General features: G+C 53.6%; 1 protein-coding gene across 4 annotated transcripts in view; it reads right to left on the minus strand.

Annotated features, from left to right (window-relative positions):
- Nucleotides 1-23,622, minus strand: part of KIAA1614 (KIAA1614 ortholog) — a 40,217-nt gene extending 16,595 nt beyond the window's left edge. For 2 of the 4 annotated variants that reach the window (XM_029229912.1, XM_029229910.1), the window contains exons 1-4: nt 20,680-21,369; nt 18,032-18,978; nt 17,297-17,360; nt 7,037-7,180 (exon numbers count right to left, since the gene is read on the minus strand). In XM_029229912.1, the coding sequence (XP_029085745.1) occupies nt 7,037-7,180; nt 17,297-17,360; nt 18,032-18,978; nt 20,680-20,726 (1,202 nt within the window). In that variant the 5' untranslated portion in view covers nt 20,727-21,369. Of the gene's footprint in view, nt 1-7,036; nt 7,181-17,296; nt 17,361-18,031; nt 18,979-20,298; nt 20,472-20,679; nt 21,370-23,544 lie in introns of those variants that run through there. The other 2 variants (XM_029229911.1, XM_029229913.1) reach the window with 2 other exon arrangements.
- Nucleotides 23,623-24,256: the final 634 nt, after the last annotated feature.

A 24,256-nucleotide genomic window follows, 5' to 3' on the forward strand; every position in this document is an offset into this window, starting at 1 on the left:
GTGTGTGTGTGTGTGTGTGTGTGTGTGTGTGTGTGTGTGTGTTTAGGAGAAGAAGTGAGCCTGGCCATCATGGGCATCTGGTGAATTGGGATGAATTGTGGCAATGCTGTATTTTTTATAAAGTTTTAATGGGAAGAGCATACTTTACGTCTCCATGGAGACTGTGTAGGACCTGCAGTCAGTGTTTCTAAACATTCCTGCTCTCAAAAGTATCTGCTCAGGGTTCCTAATCATCTTGCTTGGACAAAATTTAGACAGAGTGACACTGGTGTTTCTTCTTGGTCTCTCCACCTTGTCTGTTCCAACACCCCCTCCTGTACCTGCCCCTCCCCAGGCCCTCACATACACGCTTGCCCCGAAAAGCTGTGATGACAATTACTGTGCTAGGAAGAGTCCTCACGGTCTGTCATCAACCTTTGCTCTGGGAGACACTGTGGCTGGTGGTCAAGTGCTGCTCAGCTCAAGAAAATACCTGCACAAATCTCACACTGGGCCTCTCAGAGCCAGGCAACCTGAGGTTCAGACCCCTGTGCAAATGGACCCAGGCCTACAGGTCATTTCCCATCAGAGGCCACCTAAGTAAAGACAATGCTCCTCCCTTCCTTTCGCAGCAGCACCTCCCCACCAATCTACTGCTGAGTGGCTGGGATTCACATCATTTCTGACATTTCTCACTTCTTTGTCACTCACGTTGGACCCCTGCAGTGGCCTCTTATTCATTGGTCCTCCTGGAGCAAAGCTTCATCACACCATCTCTCAAGGGGGACACAGGATCAAGTTCACAGTCTTTGGGGTAAAAATACAGGCCCTCCACATCCCTCTCTGCCTTCCTCTCCAGCTCTGTCCCCCACCACCCACTTGTAAGGCCTCCACCCCATCTACCTCATGCAACCCTCCTGCCACTGTCTCCTGGAATCTTTCTTCTCAACCTGACTGCATTTGATTCCTAGGTATTAAATCTTACCTGTGTACAGATACCATGTGTGATGGTTAATTTTATGTGTCAGCTTGGCTGGGCCATGGTCAAACATTATTATACTTGATCAAACATTATTCTTGATGTTTTTGTGAAGATGTTTTTTTGGATAAGATTAATATTTAAACTGGTGGACTTCAAATAAAGCTGATCACCCTCCATGGTTTGATGGGCCTCATCCAATCAGCTGAAGGTCTTAACAGAACAAAGACTGATCGCCCCTGAGCAAGAAGGAATTCTGCCAGCTGACTGCCTTTGGATTTGAGCTGCAACTCTTGCCTGGGTCTCAAGCCTGACAGCCTACCCTACAGACTTTGGACTTAAAAAGCTTCCATGATACCATGAGCCAGTTTTTTTAAAATAAAATTTTCTCTCCATATATAAACACACATCGTGTTGATTCTTTCTCTGGAGAACCCTGACTAATATACATCTTGATGATGTCTCCTCCTCTGAATACCCATGCCATTCGTCATCAGAGACTCAGAAGATGTCAGGGCTGGAAGGGACTGCCATGACCACGTGACCCCTCCTCGTTTCTACAAAGGAGAGGCCACACAAGACCAGTTCCTGGGCTGACCAGCACCTGAACAGCTGGGAAAGGAAAGTTGCAGGAATTTTTTCTCCCTCACGGAGCCACGAAAATAGAACTAGACATTGACCATGCTAATGGTCAAGTGCTGTCTGGAGACAGGGGCCTGGATTTTAGAGACCTGCTACTTCTTTCCAATTACCGAGAAGAGCACCCACGTAGACAGTTATCCATGCCGGCACACTTTATGTGTTACGTTACTGCTTTCAGTCCTCAGAGCGCCTACAAAGGCTTCCCTAACTATACCCTATTCCTAGCACATTTTGTTCAAGCTGTCTTGACACTCCAACTTCTTATAAGTGAAATGTATGTGAGTGATTGGTTGATTTACTAATCCTTCCTCTAACTGGATGCTTCAGTGATTCTGGAGGAAGGATGCCAATGCTCTCAAAAAGGCTGCCTTAATGTGAGTTCCTTCCTCACCAAATTCACAGCTGCAACAGAAAGGCAGATGTGGTATGCAATTAAAAGGAAAAGTGTTCAGACACTAGCAGGACGAAAACATCCATGTTTAACAATTACTGTTAAAACATGCCAACCAGTGGGGAGAGCAGCCACTGAACTGGTTGACTTCTCTAACTATACATGGCATTGACTGGACTGGACAGTGTGTTCTTCCAGGCTGTGCTTTCTGTATGGATAAATGGTCTTGCCTGTCCGACTCAGGTGAACATGTGTTCGCCTGGGCTCTGAGGGTGTCACTGGCCATTCCTAATCACCCCCCTCCGTGGCTGCCGCGATAGCCAAGCCACTGACTAGTCTCATAGCCCTGATGGGTTGGAATGATCTGGATCGCAGATGGCGTGGACTATGATGTATAGAGGCTACCCTTGGGGGTCATGGGACAGAATGAGAGGTCAGAGTTAAATTGTCCAAGACTGATTCCCTGCAAAGCTCCGTGGCAACCAGCTAGGGCTGAGAGCTTAAGGCACTCACTCACCTGTACCATGTCAGATCACTACAACCTCAAATCTTGGACCCCAGGCCTCTGGTCACACCAGGAGAGGGGCTGGTGCTCACCCAACCGTGACTGCTGAGCCGGTAGAATAAAGCTAGAGCCAAGGTCCTGCTGTGTCATACTGCATTGTGCCCTAGGCCCCGATTCACACCAAGGAGTGGGGTGAGTACTTCTTAAGTCAGGCAGCTGAAAAGTGCCACAGTGCAAGCTCTGGGGGCCTTCCTGGAGCCTGACACTAGGTGTTCACTAGGTGTTTACCCCGCCCTGGGATGCAGTGGGCAGTGGGGGACTGCACACCTGCCACCACTCCTGACTCCAGCATTTCCCAATGGGTGCTCCTCCAGGAGAATTTTTTTAAAAAGAACTACTGCGAAGCAAGTGGGTCTGCCTGCTTTGAGATCTGAGCAGATGCTATGCTTGAAAGGGCTGCTCTGAGGAATACTGAGGCATTGTCAGTCATCCTGTTTTCTGGAACCCATATGCACACAAGGCCATCTTATCATTAGGCCCAAGAGCCACAGTACGTGGGAGCCACGATTCTTCCAGGGCCCACGAAAATGTGTTAGGTTCTTTTAATGTCAAAAGAGAATAAATGAATGCACTTTTAAATCAAAGAAAACATTCTCAGATGTAATATTAATATATTCACCTTTAAGCCAGCATGGTCATAAAATATAATTTTTAACTTTGTTTGTGGAGGAAGGAGCCCACGAAGGCAAGAGTGCCTAGGGCTCCCAAAAGTCATGTCGTGGGCTTGCATTTGGAGAGGGATTTGTGGCTGAGATGTAAAGCTCCTGAGTAGGCTCACCCCTGGTGAGGAGGGTACCGTGTCTCTCTGCTTGTCTCAGCATGGCTGGGGAAGTCCCTCTGATCCCCCTGCTTGTGACAATTCTCTTTAAGTGACTGTGAAGCACTGCAGTGCCCTTGCCACCTAGGACCCCATCTGCACCTGCATCTCTTGAGCCTGTCAGGATCTCAGAAGGGGCTGTGAGATAATCACTCTGGTGGGCTCATTGTCCGTGTGGGGTTCCTGGGTCAGCTCTCCAGAGCATTTTTGCCCAGTAAAGGAAGGCTCTAGGCAGAGAAACAGCATCACCTCACCCCCCAGAAGCAAGAGGAGCCCCACTGAGCAGAGGCTCTGCCCCTGCTGCACAGGCAGGATGCCCTGGTCAGCCAGGCCCAGCCGGTGAAGGAAAGGCCCGCTGGGAGATTCAGTACCCGGGCTTAGACACAACAACCCCCTCCAAGCCCCAGAGGGCGATGCCCTGCTCTGCTGACAGGATGTGGGCTATACTTTCTGAGGAGGGAAAAATAAAGCTCAGCTTTCGAGGCAGTACATTCCTAATCTAATAAGGAAGTCCAGGTCCTGTCAGCCACATTACCGACCTTAACTTTTACATTCAAGATGGAGAATTGAGCCATCCTGGAATTCATGCCAAAGGTACAAACAATATTTTTGTTCTAAAAGAAGAAATGAAGAGATGCAGGAGAGCTTAATCACATAAGGTACCTTCAACTCAGTTATTGAATCCCAGAGGCCTCCACCAGTAGTGCTGGGACCAGTGCATAAATGGTACAGTGAAGATTCTGGAGACAAGTACAGAGCAAATAAGGCACTAGAGCAGCAAGCAAACACCATACCTGCCGAGCTTCTCAATATTAGGCACAGCAGATGCCTCAACCATCCCTCTCGGAGAGGATTCTGTCTGCTCAGACTCTGGAGCTGAACGGCCTCCTTGGGAAGGTCCCTTTCTACAACAGTGCTGTCCTAACCACACAAGCTCCATGCGGTCCTACGTGGCCACTACCTGACATAGGACAACAGCACTTACGGTGTCACCTTCCCAAGCCCTGCCTCTTGCTCATGTGTTCTGCCCTCCTGGGATTAGGAACACCAACATAGGTGTTCCTGTCCCCCAAATGGCAAGAGGTTGTGCTTCCAAGAGCTGCTCAATTTCTACACTGATTTGCTTCCAGAAAATGCGGCTGCTGCCTTCTACCTCTTCACCTCCTGGAAAAGCCAGTCTGTTCAGGATTGCCCCAGCTACCTCCAGCTAGAGCCGAGATAAAGAAGACCTTCTGGAGACTGCTCTGCCTGCCCCACTCTTCCATCATTTTTCATCAGCCTGCTCTTTGGAAGGAGTGATGCCTCTGGGCTCGGGGGGTGCACGAGGGGCTCCTGCATCTAATGAGGCCCCAGGCCTGTGGGGCACCTCCAAGTTAGCTCAGCATGTCTCTCCAGGGCGATCTGACAAGCGTACCCTTTAGAAGCATTTGCAGCAAGCCATCTGGCATTGATTTTTCAGCTATACCCTCTGAGGATTCACCAGTGCTGCCAAGTCAAAGTAATTCTTTTCTGGACACAGCAGCTGCTAAAGTGGGTCACCTTGCATTTCAGTAGCACTTCTGCTGCTGGAGAAGAGCCTGGTAAAAGGGAACCTACTTTAAGCTTAGCGACTGGGGTTGTCGTGAGATGCTGACGTGATGTGGGGAAGAGGAAGTGTCCAAAGTGCACTTACACCATCCAGCCTGTTCTGCAGGTAGCCTTGCCTGTTTTGAGGCTCCCCAGCTCCACCTAAGTACCTAAGGAAAGTGGAACAGGAGGCTTCCGCGGAAGTCTAAGGCTCTGGGCCTCATACACACGGAGAGCAGAACAGTGAGGATGCTTCAGAGGAGCCACTCCCATTCCTAACTAGTGTCCTCCAGCCAGAGGGAGACAAGGTACAAAATGTGGAGATAAAGAGTAGCCTGTTTGGTACATCTTGCCAGGATTTAGGGTCTCCTGAGCCCCTCTCCCAGGGGTCACAGTGACACTGAACACAGAGGCAGGCTGCAGCCTTCTGCTCCTGCTGGAGTCATCTCAAAGGTGCCAGGAAGGTACTCAGCCTTTAACGAGAGGGCTCAGCATCCCCTCAAAGAGCACGCGATCCAGTTCCGCTGAGAATCCTCGCTGCCTCTAGTGCCCCCTGTGCCGTGGTCCTGCTGGGGCCTGGGGCACATCGGCACAGGCTGGCGGCCTCGTCGCAGGCCAGCTGCACCAGCAAATGCCACATGTAAGTGATTGCTTGGGGTGCACTGTACACGGAACAGGCACAATGATGGGGATGGGATGTCATGCAAGGAGTAGCCACATATGTGGAATGCTGGTCTGAACGTCCTTGAACTTGTACGTTTCCCATCTCTTCATCCCTGATGAGCTCAGCCTCCCTCATAGCTCCAGCATCGTGAAATCAGGGTAATGCCCAAATCCGCAGTTCTGACTTCTCTCCTCCTCTACGGCTCCTGTATCCAACTGCCTGATAAGCATCTCCAGTGGGTGTTTTGTGGGCAACCCCTCCAAAGCCTGATCCTGCACCTAGGCTTCACCTCTCGGCTAAGGCCCCACCAAACCTCCAGACACCAAGTCAGAACCCTGGGCTCCATCCTGGATGCCTCCCCTTCTCATGCTCCCCTCATCCAGTTGATTAAATGATTAACAGTCAGAGGTAACACTCGTATCGTACTCACTATATGCTGGGTGCTGTTCTAAACACTTTACATATATTAACCCACATAACCCTCACAACAACCCTGTTAAGATAGGCACTCGCATGATTCCCATTTTGCAGATGAGGAAACTGAGGCACACAGACTTCCCTAAGAGCACACAGCTAGTAAGTGGCAGAGCCAGAATTCAGTGGTCTGGTTCCAGAGTCTTAACCGCTTCTCTGCTGCCTCATTAAGCCTGCTTGCTCTGTCTCCTGGCAATCGCTCATCTCCACACCCTGCCCCCATCACTGCTCACCAGGACCACGGTGCAGCCTCCTCACTGCCCCTGAGTCCCCAGATCCGACCCATCCCTGCGGTCAGAACAGCTTTCCTGAAATGCAAACGTGATGGTGCTACCCACCTGCCTCAGATCCGTTGGTGGCTCCTAGCTATTATGGGAGGCATCCAAATTGTTCAGCAGGCCTGGAGGCCTCCATGACTGGCCTCCACCGAGCCTTCTGGCCTTCACACTGTGCACCCCCCAGCATGTCCTCAGGCTCCAGCCTGGCCAAACTCCTGAGCATGGTGCTTCTGCTCAGTTTTTGCCCCGGCATGCTCACCCCTGCCTCTCTCATCTGCCCTCATCTGAATATCTACGTCTCCTTCAAGCCCCAACTTACAAGCCACGCCCTCCGGAGCCTCCCCTGTCCTTTCCAGCAGAGTTACAGCAGCCTTCCTGCCCTGCACACGCATCTTTCCTCTCCTACACCACCGCCCACAGAACCGTATTGATCCGTTTGCCCGTCTTTCTCCCTGGAGACTGTGACCTCTGTCCTCCAGGGAGCTCGGATTATGTTCCATAACAGAACACGGGCAGGCCCTCAATGAAGGTGTGCTGACTGACTAGAATGAAAGCAATGCCTGACACAGGAAAAACTCACACACAGACAGGAGGGAGGAGTGAGCAGCGGCATTATGGCTGGATCCCATCTCTTCTTCTGCCACAGCCCTCCCAGGCCAGTCTGAGCCGGGCCCCACTCACCGGCTGCCCTGGGCGAGGGTGGGCACAATATCGTGGCTGGCACGGATGGGCCGGGTCCTGGCCTTCATGCGGGCTCGCTGAAGCAGATGCTTGGCTTCCTCATGCCTGGGGCTCAGCACGGGCTCAGGCTTGGGACTAAGGGACCTGCAGGGTGGCACATGGGCGAGAGCAGGCGGGGGAGGGATTAGAAGAAAATAACACGGATTAGGAGGGCTTTAACAGTGTCGAGCGTGGCTATGCCAGAAACAGTCCTGCGTGTGCAGCCTTCTTTGTCCAGCTCCCACACGGAGGGCACCTAGCCTGGGGCCTGGGGCCTGGCCCTGAGCGACTCTGGATGGGACCAGGGAGCTGGCCCACCTTGGACATCTGCTCAGAGACCGGAGGCAGAGAGCCCAGGAAGATCTAGAAAAGGGTAGGGGAGTCTCCAGATTATTCTATTGTTCGTTCCCTGGGCAGACAGAGGGAGTTATCTTGGAGGAGGGGGAGAAAAGGGCCTGGGGTTGTCGGGCTGGGCTCGTGCCCAGCCAGCCAGATGGTCTTCACACGTGTCCCCTCCCTCTCTCCTTCTGTCTCTCTCTGCACCCACACGTACCCACTGGAGCTCCCACCGCACCATCCTGAGCTCCCACTGCAGACACAAGGAATCAGCACTCTGCCCGTCACTGTACCGCTCCTCTGAGGGAATGACATTTTCATAAGGCCTCAGTCCCAATCCCGACAGGCATCAGTCCCGGGCTGAGAGACACTAAGCTGGACCCACATTAAGTCAGCAGTGGCTCGGGTTCATAATAATAAAGGTCCTCTAGCAGTCCTCTCCGCCTCCCGCGTGTGCTGCCTCCTCCCCAGGCAGTCCAGAGCTGCAGAAAATGATAGCAGCTCTTTTTCAAAGCCACCTCCCAGACAATGACATGCAGCCAGCGCCGGACTCTCCCTGACCGGAGCCCACCTCCCCAGCCAGGCTGGCTGGGGACAGGTGCGCTCTCCACTTGACAGATGAGGGCTCCGGAGCACAGAGGAGCACCTGGTGCGTCGTCGCTCAAGGTCGGACATCAAGTGAAGCAGAGCAGGCGTCAGCCAGCCCCAGTGTCTCCACATCCCCCGTCCCCTCCCCGCCCCTGGTCTCAGAGCAGGCCGAGGCGGAGTGGCTTCCGCAGCCCCGTGGCTGCTCCTGTCCTCACTGCACATATGTTGGGCTGTCCTCACTAGGGAGGGTCCGTAGAAAGAGGACCTGGGCAGGTAGAGGCTCAGCCCGGCCTGCATCTCAGACCGCAGCCCGCCAAATCCCGTGCCTTACCCACCCCATGTGTCACCTGGAGAAAGGGGCCTTGTCTTGACAAGGGGAAGGTACCAAGTAGTTTCCTAGGTGACAGATGACAGAGATGTGAGTGGGAAATGGCACAACCCTGAGGCCTCCTTGGGACAACCTTAGACAAGCTCTGGGCAGTCCATGATTTTTTTTTTCCTTTTTTCTTTTTTTTTTTTTTTTTTCTCATTATTTGCACCTAATCCTGCAATTGGGGCCAAGATAAAAAATAAGAACTGCCAGAACAAAGGCACCATCTGTGCCTATGAACCCTGGCAGGGCCCAGGCACAGTTCGGGAACCGGGAGGGCTTACGGCAGAGAATGAAAGTGAGTCTCCAGGCCTGCTGCCCTGTGAGGAGAGGCCTCCCTTTGCACAGCTTCCCGGGCAGGCAGGGCCTCCAACGCACTGCCGAGAGCAGCTGTGCTCCCCGAGGGTCCGGCTCCGCCAGCAGAGATAATGAGGTTACCAGCCCGGGGAGGGACGCATCTGCAGCCGCACGCCTCTGGCTGCCAGCCCGCACGCTCGGGGCCTTCCGGTGACAGCTGTGGTTCCCCGGCTGTCGGAGGGCATTTGTCACAAGACCTGGTGGGCAGGCAGGAGGGCTCCAGGCAGCTGGCCAGATGCTGCCAAGATCGGCCTTCCCCCCAGGTTTTTAAACCATTTTCCAGCTTGGCTGTTTCCTTTCTGCTCCCTCTACTTGGAGCTGTTAATTTTTTTTTTTTCATCAGCTGCCCTGCTTTGGTTCCTGGCAGACAAAGCTGGTTTCTCCACTGATTAGAAAAGCAGGGTTTTTTAGGCGCCTGGAGGCATCCATGCAGTAACAAACTGAGCAGGGAGGGGAGCAGCAGCTACCTTCACAGATGGCAGCCAGGGTCAGCGGGGCAGGCAGCTCCCGGTCACGGCGCACCCTGGAGAGGGCAGGCCCTGACAGCCCTGTGGCGGGAAGGGGGTCTTTCTCCCAAGCGGCAGGGGGCAGACAGGTGCAGTGCTGTGAGCCTGTCCCAGTCTAACTGCCCAGCCCCCATCACTGCATTGTCTTGGTCCACCCGAGGGGCAACAACCCTGCCCGGCAGACGGGTTCTGACTCCTGAGGAGAAGGGAGACTCTCCGCTCTAATCCGACCACAGCCCTGGAGCCAACCCCTTCCCATCACGGACTATAACCCACCGTCCCAGCTGTCACAGTTCCTTTAGAGATTTCCTGGAAGGACTGGGGTGGTCCCTGTGTGGCTTGGCAAAGACAACTCCATCTGAGCACAGAGAGCTTTTGTCACGGCCATGAGAGCTCGCACATGGAGGGCTCATGAGCTCAGCGGGTGAGGCACAGGGAGAAAGTGGCTGAGTGCTTCCCCCAGGCCTGTTTCCCCATCGGTAGACAGCAGGAGTTACACAGGGGACAGAACTCACATTGCCACCCTGTAAGCCAGGGCCTTTGGCCAGGTAGCCTGCCGTACCACAGGTGGGGTGGGGGACCCTGACGTCCTCTGCGGGGGGTTCACAGATGTTTGGCCCTCAAGAAGCAGCAACACCTAAAAGGGCTACTGGCTGGGGACCACGGGACTTCCACGTGCGTATTCTGGCCCTTCCATCTGCCCCTCCAACCACCAGCACCCTAAGTTGCTTCCCAGGACAAAGGGCAGCATGCAGCCCCCTCCTGCTCTGGTCTCTCCACCTAAGCCTGTTTCCTAGCAGAGAGACAGGCTCAGCTCTGACTGCAGCTCCCCTCCCACCCAGGCACAGCCAGGTCAGGCTCTCCAGTCAGGACAACCACCATTGTCCCCCAGTCAGAGAGGTCAGGGGGACAGAGTGTCCTCCTTCTGCAGCCATCATAATCCTAGATTAAAATAATAAGCTCCAGCAAGTCCGGCTTTAACTCTTTCATCCCAGGAATATGAATTAGGGAAACAATTTGGGATGTAAAGAGATCTGACATTCCCCAGATTCCAGGATGCAGCAAGCAGAGGGGAAATATAGGGTACAGAACACATATAAGCCTTTCTGCCCGGCATTTGTGCCATTTTTGTATATTAGAAAGCTTTTTGATGACCAAGGATAGAGCGCTCCTGCTGTCACACTGCGTGCGGTTCCCCGAGTGAGGGGAATAGGAAAGGTGGGCCTGGAACCGATTCTGGAACACGTGCTCCGTGAAGGCAGGGGCCTGTCTGGGTTCATTACCACAGATACCTTCTTCCCAGGGCTGCGGGACACGGACAGGACAGAGCTGAGAGTGGTGGTTAGAAGCGTGGCTCTGGGGCAGCCTGCCCAGGTTCTAATTCTGGGCTGCCACTTACCAGCTGTGTCACCCTGGCAGGTCACTTAGGGGTTAAGGCTCAGCTTCCTCCTCTCCTAAATAGGGGCTCAGTTGTTAAGTGAGACTGATCCCCTTATAAGAGCTGAGCACAGAGCCAGGACCTTGGCGAGATTCCATCAATATTAGCATTTATTATTACTGCTTTTACTATTTGCACCATTATTTTGTTAAGTTACTCTCACCCCCTTACTGAGCAAAGGATGGAATTCCTGAACGTGAACTAAAATCACCTGCCGAAGAGATACCCTTTTCGTCTGCCAGGAAGGCGTGTTTAGAAGAGACAGGCCATCTTAAAGCTAGAGAGGGCTTGGTGGGTTTTGTTCTAGACCTTCAGAGCCCTTAACAGGGCTCCACAGAAAAGGCAATTTCCATAGAATGGGGAATGGGAGGAGGCTGTTTGGTAGCGGAGGGACACTGCTGCCCAGATAATACATACGTGCTTCTCTCAACAGAGAAGGAAGAGCTGTTTAAGAATGGCATATACCTGGACCAAACTCTAATTCAAAAAGATACATGCACCCCTATGTTCACAGCGGCGCTATGCACAACAGCCAAGACATGGAAACAAGCTAAGTGTCCATCGACAGACGAATGGCTAAAGAAGATGTGGTACATATATACAATGGAATACTACTCAGCCATAAAAAAGAATGAAATAATGCCATTTGCAGCAACATGGATGCAACCAGAGATTATCATACCAAGTGAAGTAAGTCAGAAAGAGAAAGACAAATACCATATGATATCACTTATATGTGGAATCTAAAATATGACACAAATGAACTTATCTACGAAACAGAAACAGACTTACAGACATAGAGAACAGACTTGTGGTTGCCAAGGGGGAAGTGGGGTGGGGGAGGAAAGGATTGGGAGTTTTGGATTAGCAGATGCAAACTATTGATATTATATACAGAATGGATAAACAACAAGATCCAACTATATAGCACAGGGAACTATATTCAATATCCTGTGATAAACCATAATGGAAAAGAATATGAAAAAGAATATGTATAACTGAATCATTTTGCTGTACAGCAGAAATTAACACAACATTGTAAATCAACTATACTTCAATAAAATAAATTTTTTTAAAAAAGAATGGCTGCTGTGGGATATGCCTCATTGAACACCTTTGAAAAGATCTGGGTGGAGGTGTGCAGAGCTTCCCTAGGATGTCGACTCCTTACAGAGAGAGCAAAAAGGCTCTGTCCTTGCCTTCCTGAAGAAGGAGGACAAAAAAATCCTTGTGGAAAAAAAAAAAAAAAAAAAAATCCTTGTGGGCTGTCGCTCTGCTAGCACTGCACGTGTGGAGGCAGGTGACCAAGACACCCCCATCTAGGGGGATAGTGGCCCGCTCCACTCTGGAGGCCATGGAGGAGGGCTTCCTCTTCTTGAATTTCAGCCCAACTCCTCAAAGATGAATGGTCTTGAGCAAATTAACTTTCTTGAGCCTCTTTATTCACAAAGATCGGTACCATAATGAGATTTTCCTGTGTGGGGTGTATGTGAGTGTGACAATGACATGCATGACAATTGCAGGCAGCACTAGCTGTGAGGTAGGGCTTGAAGTGTTAGCATCCTTCCTTCTCCACCAGGACTTAGAACCCTAGATACTTCAGGAGCACGGTACATAGTTGAAAACACTGGTGAGTGGTTAAACAAAACTTTTTTCTTTTTAGTTGTAGTCTTGGCAGGTTTGGGAGTGGCGAGGGGTTTCCTCTAGTTTCCCTTTGTGTCTGTATATCTGAGTTGGTGGGCAGGATGGGGAGTGATGGGGGGTACGCAGGACGGACAGGGGCTTGGCTAGTCTTCATTACACCCTTGCCCAGGGGAGTCCTCAGTTACAGCCCTGCAAATCCTGGGGAGATGCAGGAGAGTTTCTTCTCCCAAGCTCACCCCCAGGACTCCTCATGACCCCCTGAGACTAGGACCAGAAGATCCAGGACCCAACCAGGGAGCCAGAATGATCTCCAGATCCCCTCACCAGGCTACCCGTGTACCAGGCCACAGCACACAGCAACGTCCCAGCACTGCCAGAAGACGGGGTCATCCTACTGGAGGGAGTGGATGTGGCAGGAGGGAGACAGCGAACGTCCCTCCATTTCCTACTGCCTTACCTAAAACCTAAATTCCACGGCTCTCCATCAGTGGCCTCAGCCCACATTCCCACCCTGTGTCCTGATAGCATCTTCCACGCAACCCACCTCACACCTCTCCCATGCACTTCTGCAAGCCTTACCCATCTGGAATGTCATCTCCTAGCTCCACCCAGATCCTGTCAAGCTCACAGGGGCGTCCAGCCCTTGGTGAGCCCTCACTTACACCCATGCATGCATGCTTCTGCCGAACATTTTCTGAGTGCCTGTTCCGTGCTGATACTCGGCAGGTACCGGGTCCCAGAGATAAGAACAGCATGGTCTTTGGCCCTAAGGAGCTCCAGAAGGAGATCCACCGGCAACAGCTATGGCCAAAGCTGATGTAAGCAGAGTGGGCAGTGAGGGCAAAATGGGAATTCCTTCTGAAATTACACACAGTAGTAGGGCCACAGGAGAGTCTTCCAAAATGCTAGGTAATAAATTAAGTTTTAAAAGCCCAAGATTTTCTCACAGCTGTGGGCCTGACCACTTGAGCCACAGGCCAGGCCTCTGAGATTCTTGAGGGTTCCCAGTCTGTCCCTTCTTTAAACTGGAGTCTGCAAACAGCTTTGGAGCAGGGAGTTTTAACCACTAGCCATCTCAACAGGGGCCTGAAAATTGGGACCCACCGAAGTCTGAGTTGCTGCCGGCTGGCACCCTGTTCCTTCTTTTCTTGTGACGAGGTGTGTACACAGAGACTGGGCTCCCCGTTATGAGCCTCAGTTTCTGTATCTGTTGATAGAAATGGGCACCATTCCACCACAGGGATGGGGGGAAATCAACAACCTAGGAAATCCTCTGAGCTTCCTTCATCATTACAGCACAAATGAAACAACCCCAGAGACCCTCTCCATTTATCCCACAGCGGAGCAGTTGTTCAAGTCCCTGCAGACACAATTCAGGATCTGGGCCCCCCAAGATCACACACGTGGAAGGCCCTGATTTGAAGCAGAGTGGGCCTGGGTCACATAGCACTGCCTCTCCAATGAGACTGCCAAGGAAGGCCCTGGGCCTCAGGACGCGCGCGGCAGCCCAAGGCTGAGTGCCTTTTTGTAAAAAGCTGACTCCCTTTCGGTGTGGGGCCTGGGGCGAGCATTGTACTGACTGCTGCTGCTCCTCTGGTTCCACGTACTTTTTGCACAAGTGGGGCAATCTGTAATCTTGATACGCCCTCTCAGGGCCTCAAGACAGGGGAGAGGCCAAGTGTATCCCGGCCATTTTACAGAGAGCAGGGATGGGACACCATGGGCTGCTAAGAACGGAGGAGGGCAGAGCCAGCCCTGAGCAGAGGATCCTTCACTTCCCCCCCCACCCCCCATCTCTAATAAGTCCAGTGCCCAGACACGGCCATGAGCAAGGTCGCTGACAGCACTGACCCCGCTGGCCACCTCTGAAGTGCTTACGTCTCACCTCATCCTCTCCCCACCCCCAGTCAATCCCATTTCCTGAATCATGTCAACAGTGACTTAGGAGAGAAACGAGCTTATCCCATGGAGCCTGCCATTCACCCTTCTTTGTCTATACTTGAGAATACCAGGCTGGGGGAGGCCGAGGATCCCCGGATCCCTAACCCAAGGCATGGCCTGTGGGGACAGCTTGTGGCAGTGCTGCTTCATGGTTAGAGCACAGCCCTTGGCACCGAGCAGCTTTGACTGTGGACCCTGACTCCAAAACTTAACAGCTGTATGACTGGGCAAGTCACTTAGCCTCCCCCCAGAGGGGTCTCTGTCAGTGAAACAGGAACAATCAATAGGGTTCGCTATCAGGATAAAGTGAGGATGTGGTGCAGCACAAGGTCTGGGAATTGAGTGTCAGCATGGTCTTCTGGAGGGAAGGACCACCAGGTTGTTCCGGTCCTCTGGGACGGAGTCTCCTCTTGCCCCTCAGTAGAGGGGACAACCATTTGGTCCTGGGGCATTTCTGGTGTTCCCTCGGCATCTCAGGGTTCTCGCCTCCACGGTCGACTCTCCCTGTGACCACTGCAATGAGCTGGGCCAGCCCCCCAGTCAGACAGTGACTACTGTCTTGGTCTCTGCTGTCACCATCATTTCAGGGCTTCTTGTCTTATCACCATGCAGAGCAGTAACAACTGAAGACATAATTAAATACGTGTTGGGTTAACTTGGTCACGGGGGTTATCTGGTTGCAACACTGAACTACACTGATGCTAAGTTTGACTGGGTGTGAAACCGGACCTTTTATGCCGCAAACACTGAGAAGATCTGAGGGGCTCACTGCCCGAGCACGTCCTGACTGATGTCCTGGCCCCTTCAGGACAGCCATCATGATGGTGACCACAGTCTCAGAGTCTACACTGCCCAGTGTCCTCAGCCCCTCAGTACACAAAGCCCCAGGACCCTGGTCCCATGTGGCCAGGGGTAAAGAGCTGAGGGAAGTGTGCCTTATTCCAAAGGTCTCTCGGGGAGTTCAGCTATACAGAAGGAGCATCAATAAATCCATCCTGCTTAGGGGAGAGATGGAGCCTGCAGTGTCTTAGGGACCACTTTAGTATCTGACCAAGAGACTCAGGAATAGAACCAAATGAGCAGCCCTGTCCCAGGAGGGCTCTACACATGGCTGACCTTTCTCCCATCCTTGAACTAGGATGTGTAGAGCCCTCCTGGGACAGGGCTCCTCATTTGGCTCTAGAGGTATGCTCTCTGGCCCTTCAGCCTGGGTATCTACTCAGCAGGGGCCTGAGTATAGATCACCAATAAAGGTCCGTGGGGCACTGTGAATGAATGACCTTCCAAACAAGCCAGAAGACAGTTTTTCCCATGCCAACTCTATGCCCGGATATACGCTGGGCAGCAACCTCATTCCACACACACATTCTCTCCCTTCATACATAGACATGTGAGATCATCATACAATACACATAAGCACACACCTACACATCCTACGCTGACACCCACATACCTTATCCAAACCCTAACCTGCTGCAGATGGTCTGGAAGGTGAAACAATAGTCCAGAAATCCCTACCCTGAGGATTCTACACAGATGCCATCTCCTCGCAGGACTGGGCAAAAGTGCCTCCCAACCCCATGGTTGAGGTTCTTTTCCTTTAAGATGTGTGTTTTTATTATTTGTTATCCAACATGTGAGTCAGGAGCTTTGGCTTCTCCTTTCAATAGTGACCTCTGGACAAATCCCCCATGGCCATCTTGCAGCTGAGACTTCCTCCCCCCGGCCCAGGTAAGAAAGGGTGGGAGTGGTGGGGGAGAAGCAGCGGCAGAAGAAGAGGCCCCACCTCCTCTGGGCACAAGGTCTGTGGGCCCAGGCTGCATCCTTTACGGCCCCCCAGGGAAGGACGAGGGGACAGGGCAGGGGCCAGGGTGTCGCTGAGGACCACAGTCACACCCCTCCATATCGCGGCCGGGCTAGGAGGGGATATGAGGAGAGGCTGACCGTGGCGGCCGTGGAGGCGGGAAGAGACCCCTGGCAGGAGGGGGGCAGGCACGACTCCAAATTATAAATAACGAGGGAGGAAGGAGACAGAGAGCCCCCTCTCCGCCAGGCCCTCAGCCGACGCCACTGAGAAGGCCAGTGGCCAGGCAGAGGCTGAACCCCCTGAACCTGGGCAGCCCTCGCTTTGTGAAAGCAGGACTGGGGGGCCCTGTCCACATGTTCTGAAGGGGAGGGAGGTCAATAAGTGGAATTTATCAGGCAGGGAGGGGCCTGATAATGGAGAATTGACACTGCTGACCTTTGCCCTCAGCAGAAACCACGAGACCCTCAGGAGGGTGACGTCACTGCACACTGCACGGCTGAGGAAATGGGGCCGCTCCCAGCTTCGGGACCTCTCTCAGCTTCACGTGCCAGGTGCGCAGCAAAGACTGAGGAGGAGGCCGAGGCCTGGGGAGCCACCAGCTCAGGCCCACAGATGGCTCCTCACTCCGCCCGGAGGGTAGTCTTCTCACCTGCCTGGTCGGGACACTGCCCAGCCCCATCCCAGGCCCAGCTTCCCAGAGACATTCGTGGAGGGGCTAGAGCAAAGTCAGGGAGGCTGGGGGCAGTGAAGGCCTTTACACAACCCAACACACCCCTTGACTGGGAAAGGAACTGGTGGAGTAAAAGCCTTGCATTCGGATATTTTCCCTAAGGATTTTCGCATCCATTATCTTGTGTTCAGCCTCACAACAGTCCTGAGAAGTATCAATACATCACACAAGTATTATTTGGCCCACTTTAAATATAAAGAGACAGAGACTGGGGCAGGGAAATGAGTCCCAAGTCGCAGAGCAGGTCGTTTGCAAAGTACTCTTCACTGTGCTCTGTGCCCCATGGTTTTGCACAAGTAGCAAGGGCACAGCCTGGGCCACGGGGGTGGCTGGTGCCTTCTAAGAGGTCTCCGGGAGGAGCCATGGCCACCTGTGCTGCAGGGTTTGCCTGCCCTCTCGCTCTCTCTCGAGGTCTCCTGCTCTCCTGATGCTGTGTAAATGAAGGTACAGGGACAACTGCCGGGAGGGAGGGAGAGACAGAAGATGTGCGCTCTGAGCTCTTACCTGCTCTGGTCAGCATCCTGCAGGGAGATGCCGGAGTCCCAGTCCACGTCCCCTGCTAGTCGCTCTAGGACCCAGAACAGAAGCAGAGATCAGGGCACAGCCAGAAACTGGGCTCTTAGCTGCCACTTGAGAAACATGGAGGAGAAAGTTTTCTCCAGAAGCCATTTACTCCCCAGATGACTCCGACCCCCGAGGCGGAGGCATAGCCTGTCGTGGTGACTGCTGGTGGGCACTGTCATGCATGAGCTGAGGGGTGCCCCAGGGTCCCCTTAGGTGCTGGGTGAGGGAAGAAGGAAGGGAAAAAGCTGCCTCCGAGGGCTGAACGCTGAGCTCAGACTGACAGGATGCTAACCCTGTTTGTGGAGAATGGCTCCTACCAAGAGGACAGTGAGGTCTACTGTGGGGTGAGGATGTGTCATCTGAGGGAGGTGCAAAAAGCTACTCTAGAAAGAGCTACAAGCCACAGGGAAGAAATCGTGGTAGCCTCCACCCCAAGGATAGAGGATGGCCTCCCATTGGTCTGGGGGATCTGGGGGGACTTTAGCAGATGGGGCTGAGGTGGTAAAGAATCTCTGTCAAAGCCAAGACTAAGCAGACATCCTGATGAATTTGGTGACAGCCAGCCATGCTCTCACCCTTTCCCGCCCCACCCTTCTGCGGTAACCCCCTTCCCCCTTTCCTTCTCCTGGACTCCCTCCTGTGCCTCCACCACCACACCCACAGAGTGGGCCTTACCTGGCACAGCTCTGTCCCGGGATGAAGTCCAGGCTGGGCTTCCCACCTTGGAGGGGCCCTGCCCCCCAACACTTAGCATCTCCTGCAGCAGAAGGCGGTTCCTCTCCACGCGGTCAGACAGGGACAAGGTGCTGCCCCCGGTGCCCAGGGCCCCCAGGTCTCCAGCTCTCCAGAGCTCCCCCAGCAGGGCTGGCCTGGGGACGAAGTCCTCCTCGGACGTCAGAGACAAGCTGTCCAGGTCTTCCTGTGTGATGAGACCATCCTGCAGGGGGTATGACCTTCCTTTCCTCAGGCTGGGCCTGTGGGTGGTTTTGTTACAAGGACCAGAGCCCTCAGGCTGGTTTGGAGTGACTCTGTGCATGGGGCTCTCTTGCAAAGAGCTGGGCCCTGGCGGCACAGCCCTGTCGTGGTCAGGCAGTGTCCGTACTGCTTCTGGAGGCCACGGGCTCCTCCTGTTCCAGCTCTGGAGCCCAGAGGCCGGCAACCTGGGAGGCCTGGGGGCCCCGCTCCTGGCGGACTCCTCCTCAGTGACGCTGCTGTCCAGCAGCCCATTGTTTGGGTTCTGAGCATGATGGACCACCACGGCATCAGGTAGGGAAGACCCCTCTGATGGAGTCCTGGTTCCACCCACCTTGACTCGTCTGCATTTGGGTTTCTTGAGGGATGGCCGCTCGTGAGAAGTGAGGCAGAGGCTTGCCCCCTGTTTGCCTGCTGTCATCTTCTCCTTCAAGGCCCTCACCTTGGACTCCAGCACAGAGGGGCCTTGGACCTGTATCCCCTGTGCCCCAGGAGGCTGGGGCGCCATCAGGCTGTGTGTTCTGTCTTCTCGAGGACAGGGCCAGTGTCTTGGGAGGTGTCCATTCTCCGGCTGTGGCTCAGGGCCACTTCTCTCCACAGCTGAGGTCACCTCCATGGAGCTGGCTGTTCTGCTCCCTATTTTGGGTCCTCTGGAGGAGAAAACAGACAGAGTTCCTTAGACTCAGCACCTGGCTAGCTCCAACAACCTCCTGGGTCCCCAAAGTGCCTTGGGATAGAGCCCTGTCCAGAGAAAAATAACTTGGGGTCAGAGCAGGGGATGCCCCCTTGACAATGTGAAAGCACCTCAAAGAGTACAAATCATTGGACGGTACACATAAGTTATTACTGAGTTTTTTCTTCCAAGTCTAAGTAGTGTTCTCGTTTTTCTACCCCCATTTTACATGTGGGGCACAGTGGAGAGTCAAACAACAACCAATCTTCTGCCTGATGTGGACCAGAGTGAAAATGGGGGCCAGATTTCCCAATCCCTGGCCTCTTGCTTTCCTGATAGGTGTCAGGCCTCAGAGGAGGATGGCAACACCTGCTAAGGGCCAACAAGCTCTTTCCTTTCCAAGGGGAGCCAATGCAGAGGATGGACCTCAGGAAGATACCACCCAGGATCTGACCCTCTGGCAGAAGGGGCCCCCTGTGCTCAAACCACAGGAGCGCAGCATGGGGCTGTGCCCACAGGGCGGCCAGGATCAGGCACCAATGCCTATCAGCATCTGCTCTGTGTCAGGCAGGCCTGCAAGCGCGTCCAGACACGCTCTCGCAAATAATCCTCACGCAGTTCTGCCAGAACAGGATTATTATCCTCATTTCTACAGACAGAGAAACTGAGGCACAGAGAGATTTAGGTGACACGGGAGCTAAGGGAGGCCCGGTTGGGAATGCAAAGCTTCTCCTCCCAAGGCCAGGGCTCTTCCAAAGCACTCAGTGACCGTGTACCCCCATTCCCCTACTCCTATGAGGATATTGGTCTAGACAGGTTAAGTGACTTGCCCAAATTACACAGCCCCTTGGTGGCACGGTTGATGTCAGTGTCTTCAGAGGGAACAAAAGTGAGCACGAGATTTTACTCACCAAGTTGTTCTGTGCGCACATACATGCCACAATGTCTTAATATTTATCCTGCTCTCTGAGAACATGCTCCATCTCCATCATACATCTAGATATGTCCCACTTGAAGTAAACTGCATGTATTTACATAAATACATGCATCCATATTGACACAAATTACAAACAAGAAGTTATTCACCTCATATATTGACCAACGATTCACCACAGAATTCTCTTAAATGCAAGTCCCTCTATAGTCACTACAATTCAATTTTTACATTTCAGGAATATACATATTTCACCAAGCAAAATACACACAGTGTGCGTGCTGCCTCATTAAGCCTGTGAAGTTTAAGGCCTATCTTTGGGAGGAAGAGATCATTTACTACACCAGTTAATCTAGAAGTTACCAGCTTTGTCTTGGCAGCCCGGCCACCCGTTCCTCTCTTCTAAGGTTCAATCCAGAAAGCAGGGGACGTGAAGGTAATGGGAGCAATTTCAGTCACATTACAAGAACGAACTTTCGGGTAAATTCGAACAGCATTCCAGAGATCATCCATCTCCGGAGACCTGGAAGGATGCGACCTTCCCCTGGGGAACAGTGGGTATCGACTTGTGCGGCTCGGCACCACCGAAGTCTACGGCCCAAGTGCTGTACTTCTCTAAGCCGGAGACGCTGAAATGAAGACGGACGTGACGGACGGGCCTCCCCTGCGACCCTCCCTTCCCGCTCCCCACTGGCGGTCCCGCCACCCCCGGCCCGCCCGTCGCCTCGCCTCCTCCGTACTCACTGAAGGCTGCCGCCGGCAGGTCGGGCCGCCGCCTCCATCCCTTCCATCCCCGGCGAGGCCGGGGCCTCCTCTCCCCCCCTCTCCCTCCCGGGCCCGCTTCGGGGACCGGGGGCGCGCGGGCTCGGCCGGGGCTCCGAGAGTGCGGCCCGCAGGCCTCGGCCCTCGGGGCGCTCCCGGCTCGTCTCCCGGCTCTGCGGGCCGCCCCGGGGCTACGAGTGGGGTCGGGCCGGAGCAGCCGACTCGCGGGCCGCGGCCTCCCTCCGGGTCCGGGGAGGGGACGCGGGGTCGGGCGGGGAGGAAGCGGCATGGGCTGTTAGCTCATGGTTCGGCCACGAAGGGGAGAGAGGCCAAGCCCGGCGCCTTCCCGGCCGGGACGGGAAGAGGGAGCGGGAGAGCAGAAAGGAGGGGCGGCGGAAGGGGCTAGAGGAGCGGCCCTGGCCCCCACCCCGCCCCGCCGCCCTCCGCGCTCGCCGCGGCCCCGGTCCCGGCCGCCCGCGCCCTGCGGAGCTGCCCCTCCCGGCGGCGGCGAGCGATGCTCTCCAGACGTCTAAGCGGCGAGCACGCCCGCGAGTTTGGGGACTCGGACGGGGCGGGGTCTGCCTTCCGGGCCGCCGGACCTAACCTCTCGCGGCCCGGGTAGCCCAGTCCGCCCGGCGAGCGCCCGCAGCCGAGGCTTCTGGGAGAGCGCGGCCGTGGGACGCGGCTCCACGCGAGCCAAAGCTGCGGAAACACCACTTTCTCCCAGAGCTTCGCGGGAAGGAGTGTAACCCTACACCCGGGGCGTGGGGGGGAGGCTCGGCTGGGTGGAAGCTGAGGAATGCCCTTTGTTTAGACAACTTTTCCGGAGGAGTCGCCCTCTCCGAGGGCCGTCTCCTTGGAGGTCAAGGTCATTTGTTTCCGCTTTCCAGCGGCGCGAGGGGACCCGTAGTGGACGAGAGTTCCCTCATCCTGTCCTGCTTAGGGGAGAGCCAGGTGCCTGCACTGGCAGTCGCCTTGAATGGGGACCGATTCTCGGGGGTTCTGGGCACTCCTGAAGATCCCTTGTCACTTTTTCCAGACCTGGGATGAAGTAGCTGCAAAGGACTTTACCAGCAGCTGTGGCCCCAACCAATGGGGCTTGCTTTCTCTTTCCGCCCAGAGGGAGGGGACAGGTCCCCAACTATATCCAAACCTATTTTTCCACAACAAACGGGAAACAGTAAGAGAATTAGGACCCAGGAGGTTCCGGAAATCTCTACAAAGGAAAAGTGCTGATCGTTTCCTTCTGCCAACAAGCTTCACTCTCAAGCGCGGTTGCTATTTGCACTGAGGCACTACAGTCACCATCTAGATGACAGACCTAGCAACAGTAAGGACCACGCAGTGCGCTAACTGCTGCGCAGAGCCAGGAAGGGTGGCAGGGAAGGATGGTAAGGAGGCCTGCCCTTAAGTGAGTAGGAGTTACCCTGCAGAAGAGGGGGAAGGGGGCATCTGGGCAGGGCAAAAGCATACAGGTCTGAGAGCAGCTGTTTGGGGAGCTGTGGGTGGACTAACCTTGGGCTAATTTAGGAACCTGGGAGATTATCTAGGGCAAACCCCCTGTGTTACAGAACAGGCCCAAGGTCACACAGCTCTGGACAGGTGGTCTCCAGAGTCGTGGGTAGTGCTCTTGCAGTTAACATATTCCCAGAGGAAGCGGTTCCTCCAACAGGGCATTTACCATTCTGTGCTTGTTAGTACTGATCACTTCATAATACAGTAACTGGTACCATTTATGGAGGGCACCCTGTGCACCTGGCATTGGGTTAAGCGCCTTACATTCCTTGTCTCACACTGCAGCCTTAAGAGCTGGGTACTGTTTACTGTCTCCTTTCTACAAATGAGGAAACTGAGTTAGGTGGTCTGCCCAAGGTCACAGAGCTAATAAGTCCAAGACCCTCACATTAACCACACAGTACAGTGCTCTTGCCAGCATTCTGCGTGTTCAACATGGAAAGATTCCGTTTAAAGAAGTAAAACTAATTGTGAAGTGCTGTGATAGTCAAATTATGTTGCCATGATGGTCTGGCCCTTACATTTCTGGATCCTTTCTGCCTTCCTATTCTGCCAGCCCAGGTAAAATCCTGTAAACCTCAAAAGACTCCTTCTTCCCCTCCATGTGCCATGTCAACCCTACCAACAACGATACTATTACTAATTGGGGACCTCCTATGAGGGAAGGCATTCTAGGTAGGACCTTTTAGATCTTTACAACAACCCTGCAAAGTAGGTATGGTGTATCCCCACTTTAGGAATACGGAAATCGGGGTACAGGGAGGTTAAGGGACTTGCCCAAGGCCACACAGCTAGTATAGCCCGAGTCTGAACCCAGTTCTGTCTGGGTCCAAGACCTTCTGCCTTGCTTCCTCCTTTCATAGCCGCAACTTTGGAGCTCAGCCTCTTAGAGGTTCCAGCTCCAGGACTAAGGCTCCTACCCCTCCCCCAGACGTTAATGATCTGTAAGGCAAGTTTCTGAAAGTTCTAGCAAGGGCTTAATATTTAAAGGAGACCTGCCCTCCACCTTTTAAGATGCAAATAATCACCTTCAATTTACTCATTAAGTTTGTTATTTTGCACTTAACAGGGGGATGGGGTGTCACAGCTATACAGAGGCACCCGTCCTAAAAATACCAATAAGCAAATCCTTAGAATGCTCTTAAATTATCATGGCATTCACATGTCTGAGGGCACTTCTCATTCATCTGGTTTCTATTTGGTTCAGCAAATATCTCTTGAGCTCCTACTATGTGCCAGGCACTGGGGAGACAAAATGTAGTACCACAGACCCTGCCCTTGAGGAATTTCCGGTCAAGGTGGAGTGGGGGAGGGGCAGGTGCTTAAACTTACTGTGTAAGTGGTCCCATCAAGGTTAGCATAGCGTAGAGGTGTGGGTCGTTCACAGGAATAGCAAGATTGAGACGTGTGTTGGGTGGGACGGGAGGTATCACGGAGAGCTGGGTCTTGCAGCATGAGCAGGAATTAGCCAGACAGAGGGGGAGGGGTGGGAGAGGCACGTCAGAGGGGGCGATTAGCATAAACACAGGCACTGAGGTGTGAAACTGCCTGGTTTAAGCGTTAAGTGTAAAAGTTAATCTGGGAAAGTCTGGGGCTGGGGTGAGGCTGCAGCGCAGGGCTTGCGCTGGCCCCTGGTTGAGGGCCTCTAGGCCCGGGGTGAGGAGTTTGGACCCCGTCCTTTGAGGTGGGAGTCCCTAGAGGGTGGTCTGCATCAGGCCTTAGCCTTGAGCATGGCGCGTTTCTGGGCTGGGGAACTGCCTTATTTCCTTGTGTATCAGACACTTTCATTACCAACCTTTGGAGAGAAATCTAGGAGGAACATGAATATATAGTAAATAGCAATCATGTAGTCCCCTTCCTCCATTTGAATCACCTAGGGAAACCCACCGTCCCAGGAAGCCTCCTTCCCCTTAGCCTGGATGAGAAAACAAGCCTCACTCCTCCTCTCCACCCTCCCCCAGCGTGCTCCGAACACTCAGCTTGAATAAGGAGCCTTGTGGGATGTGGAAATAGGGTTTCACTTAGGATGGAGGGAAAGGATGAA

The sequence above is a fragment of the Monodon monoceros genome, unplaced genomic scaffold (genome assembly GCF_005190385.1).
Source record: "Monodon monoceros isolate NGI ecotype Baffin Bay Population unplaced genomic scaffold, NGI_Narwhal_1 Super_Scaffold_18, whole genome shotgun sequence".
Classification (NCBI taxonomy): Eukaryota; Metazoa; Chordata; class Mammalia; order Artiodactyla; family Monodontidae; genus Monodon; species Monodon monoceros.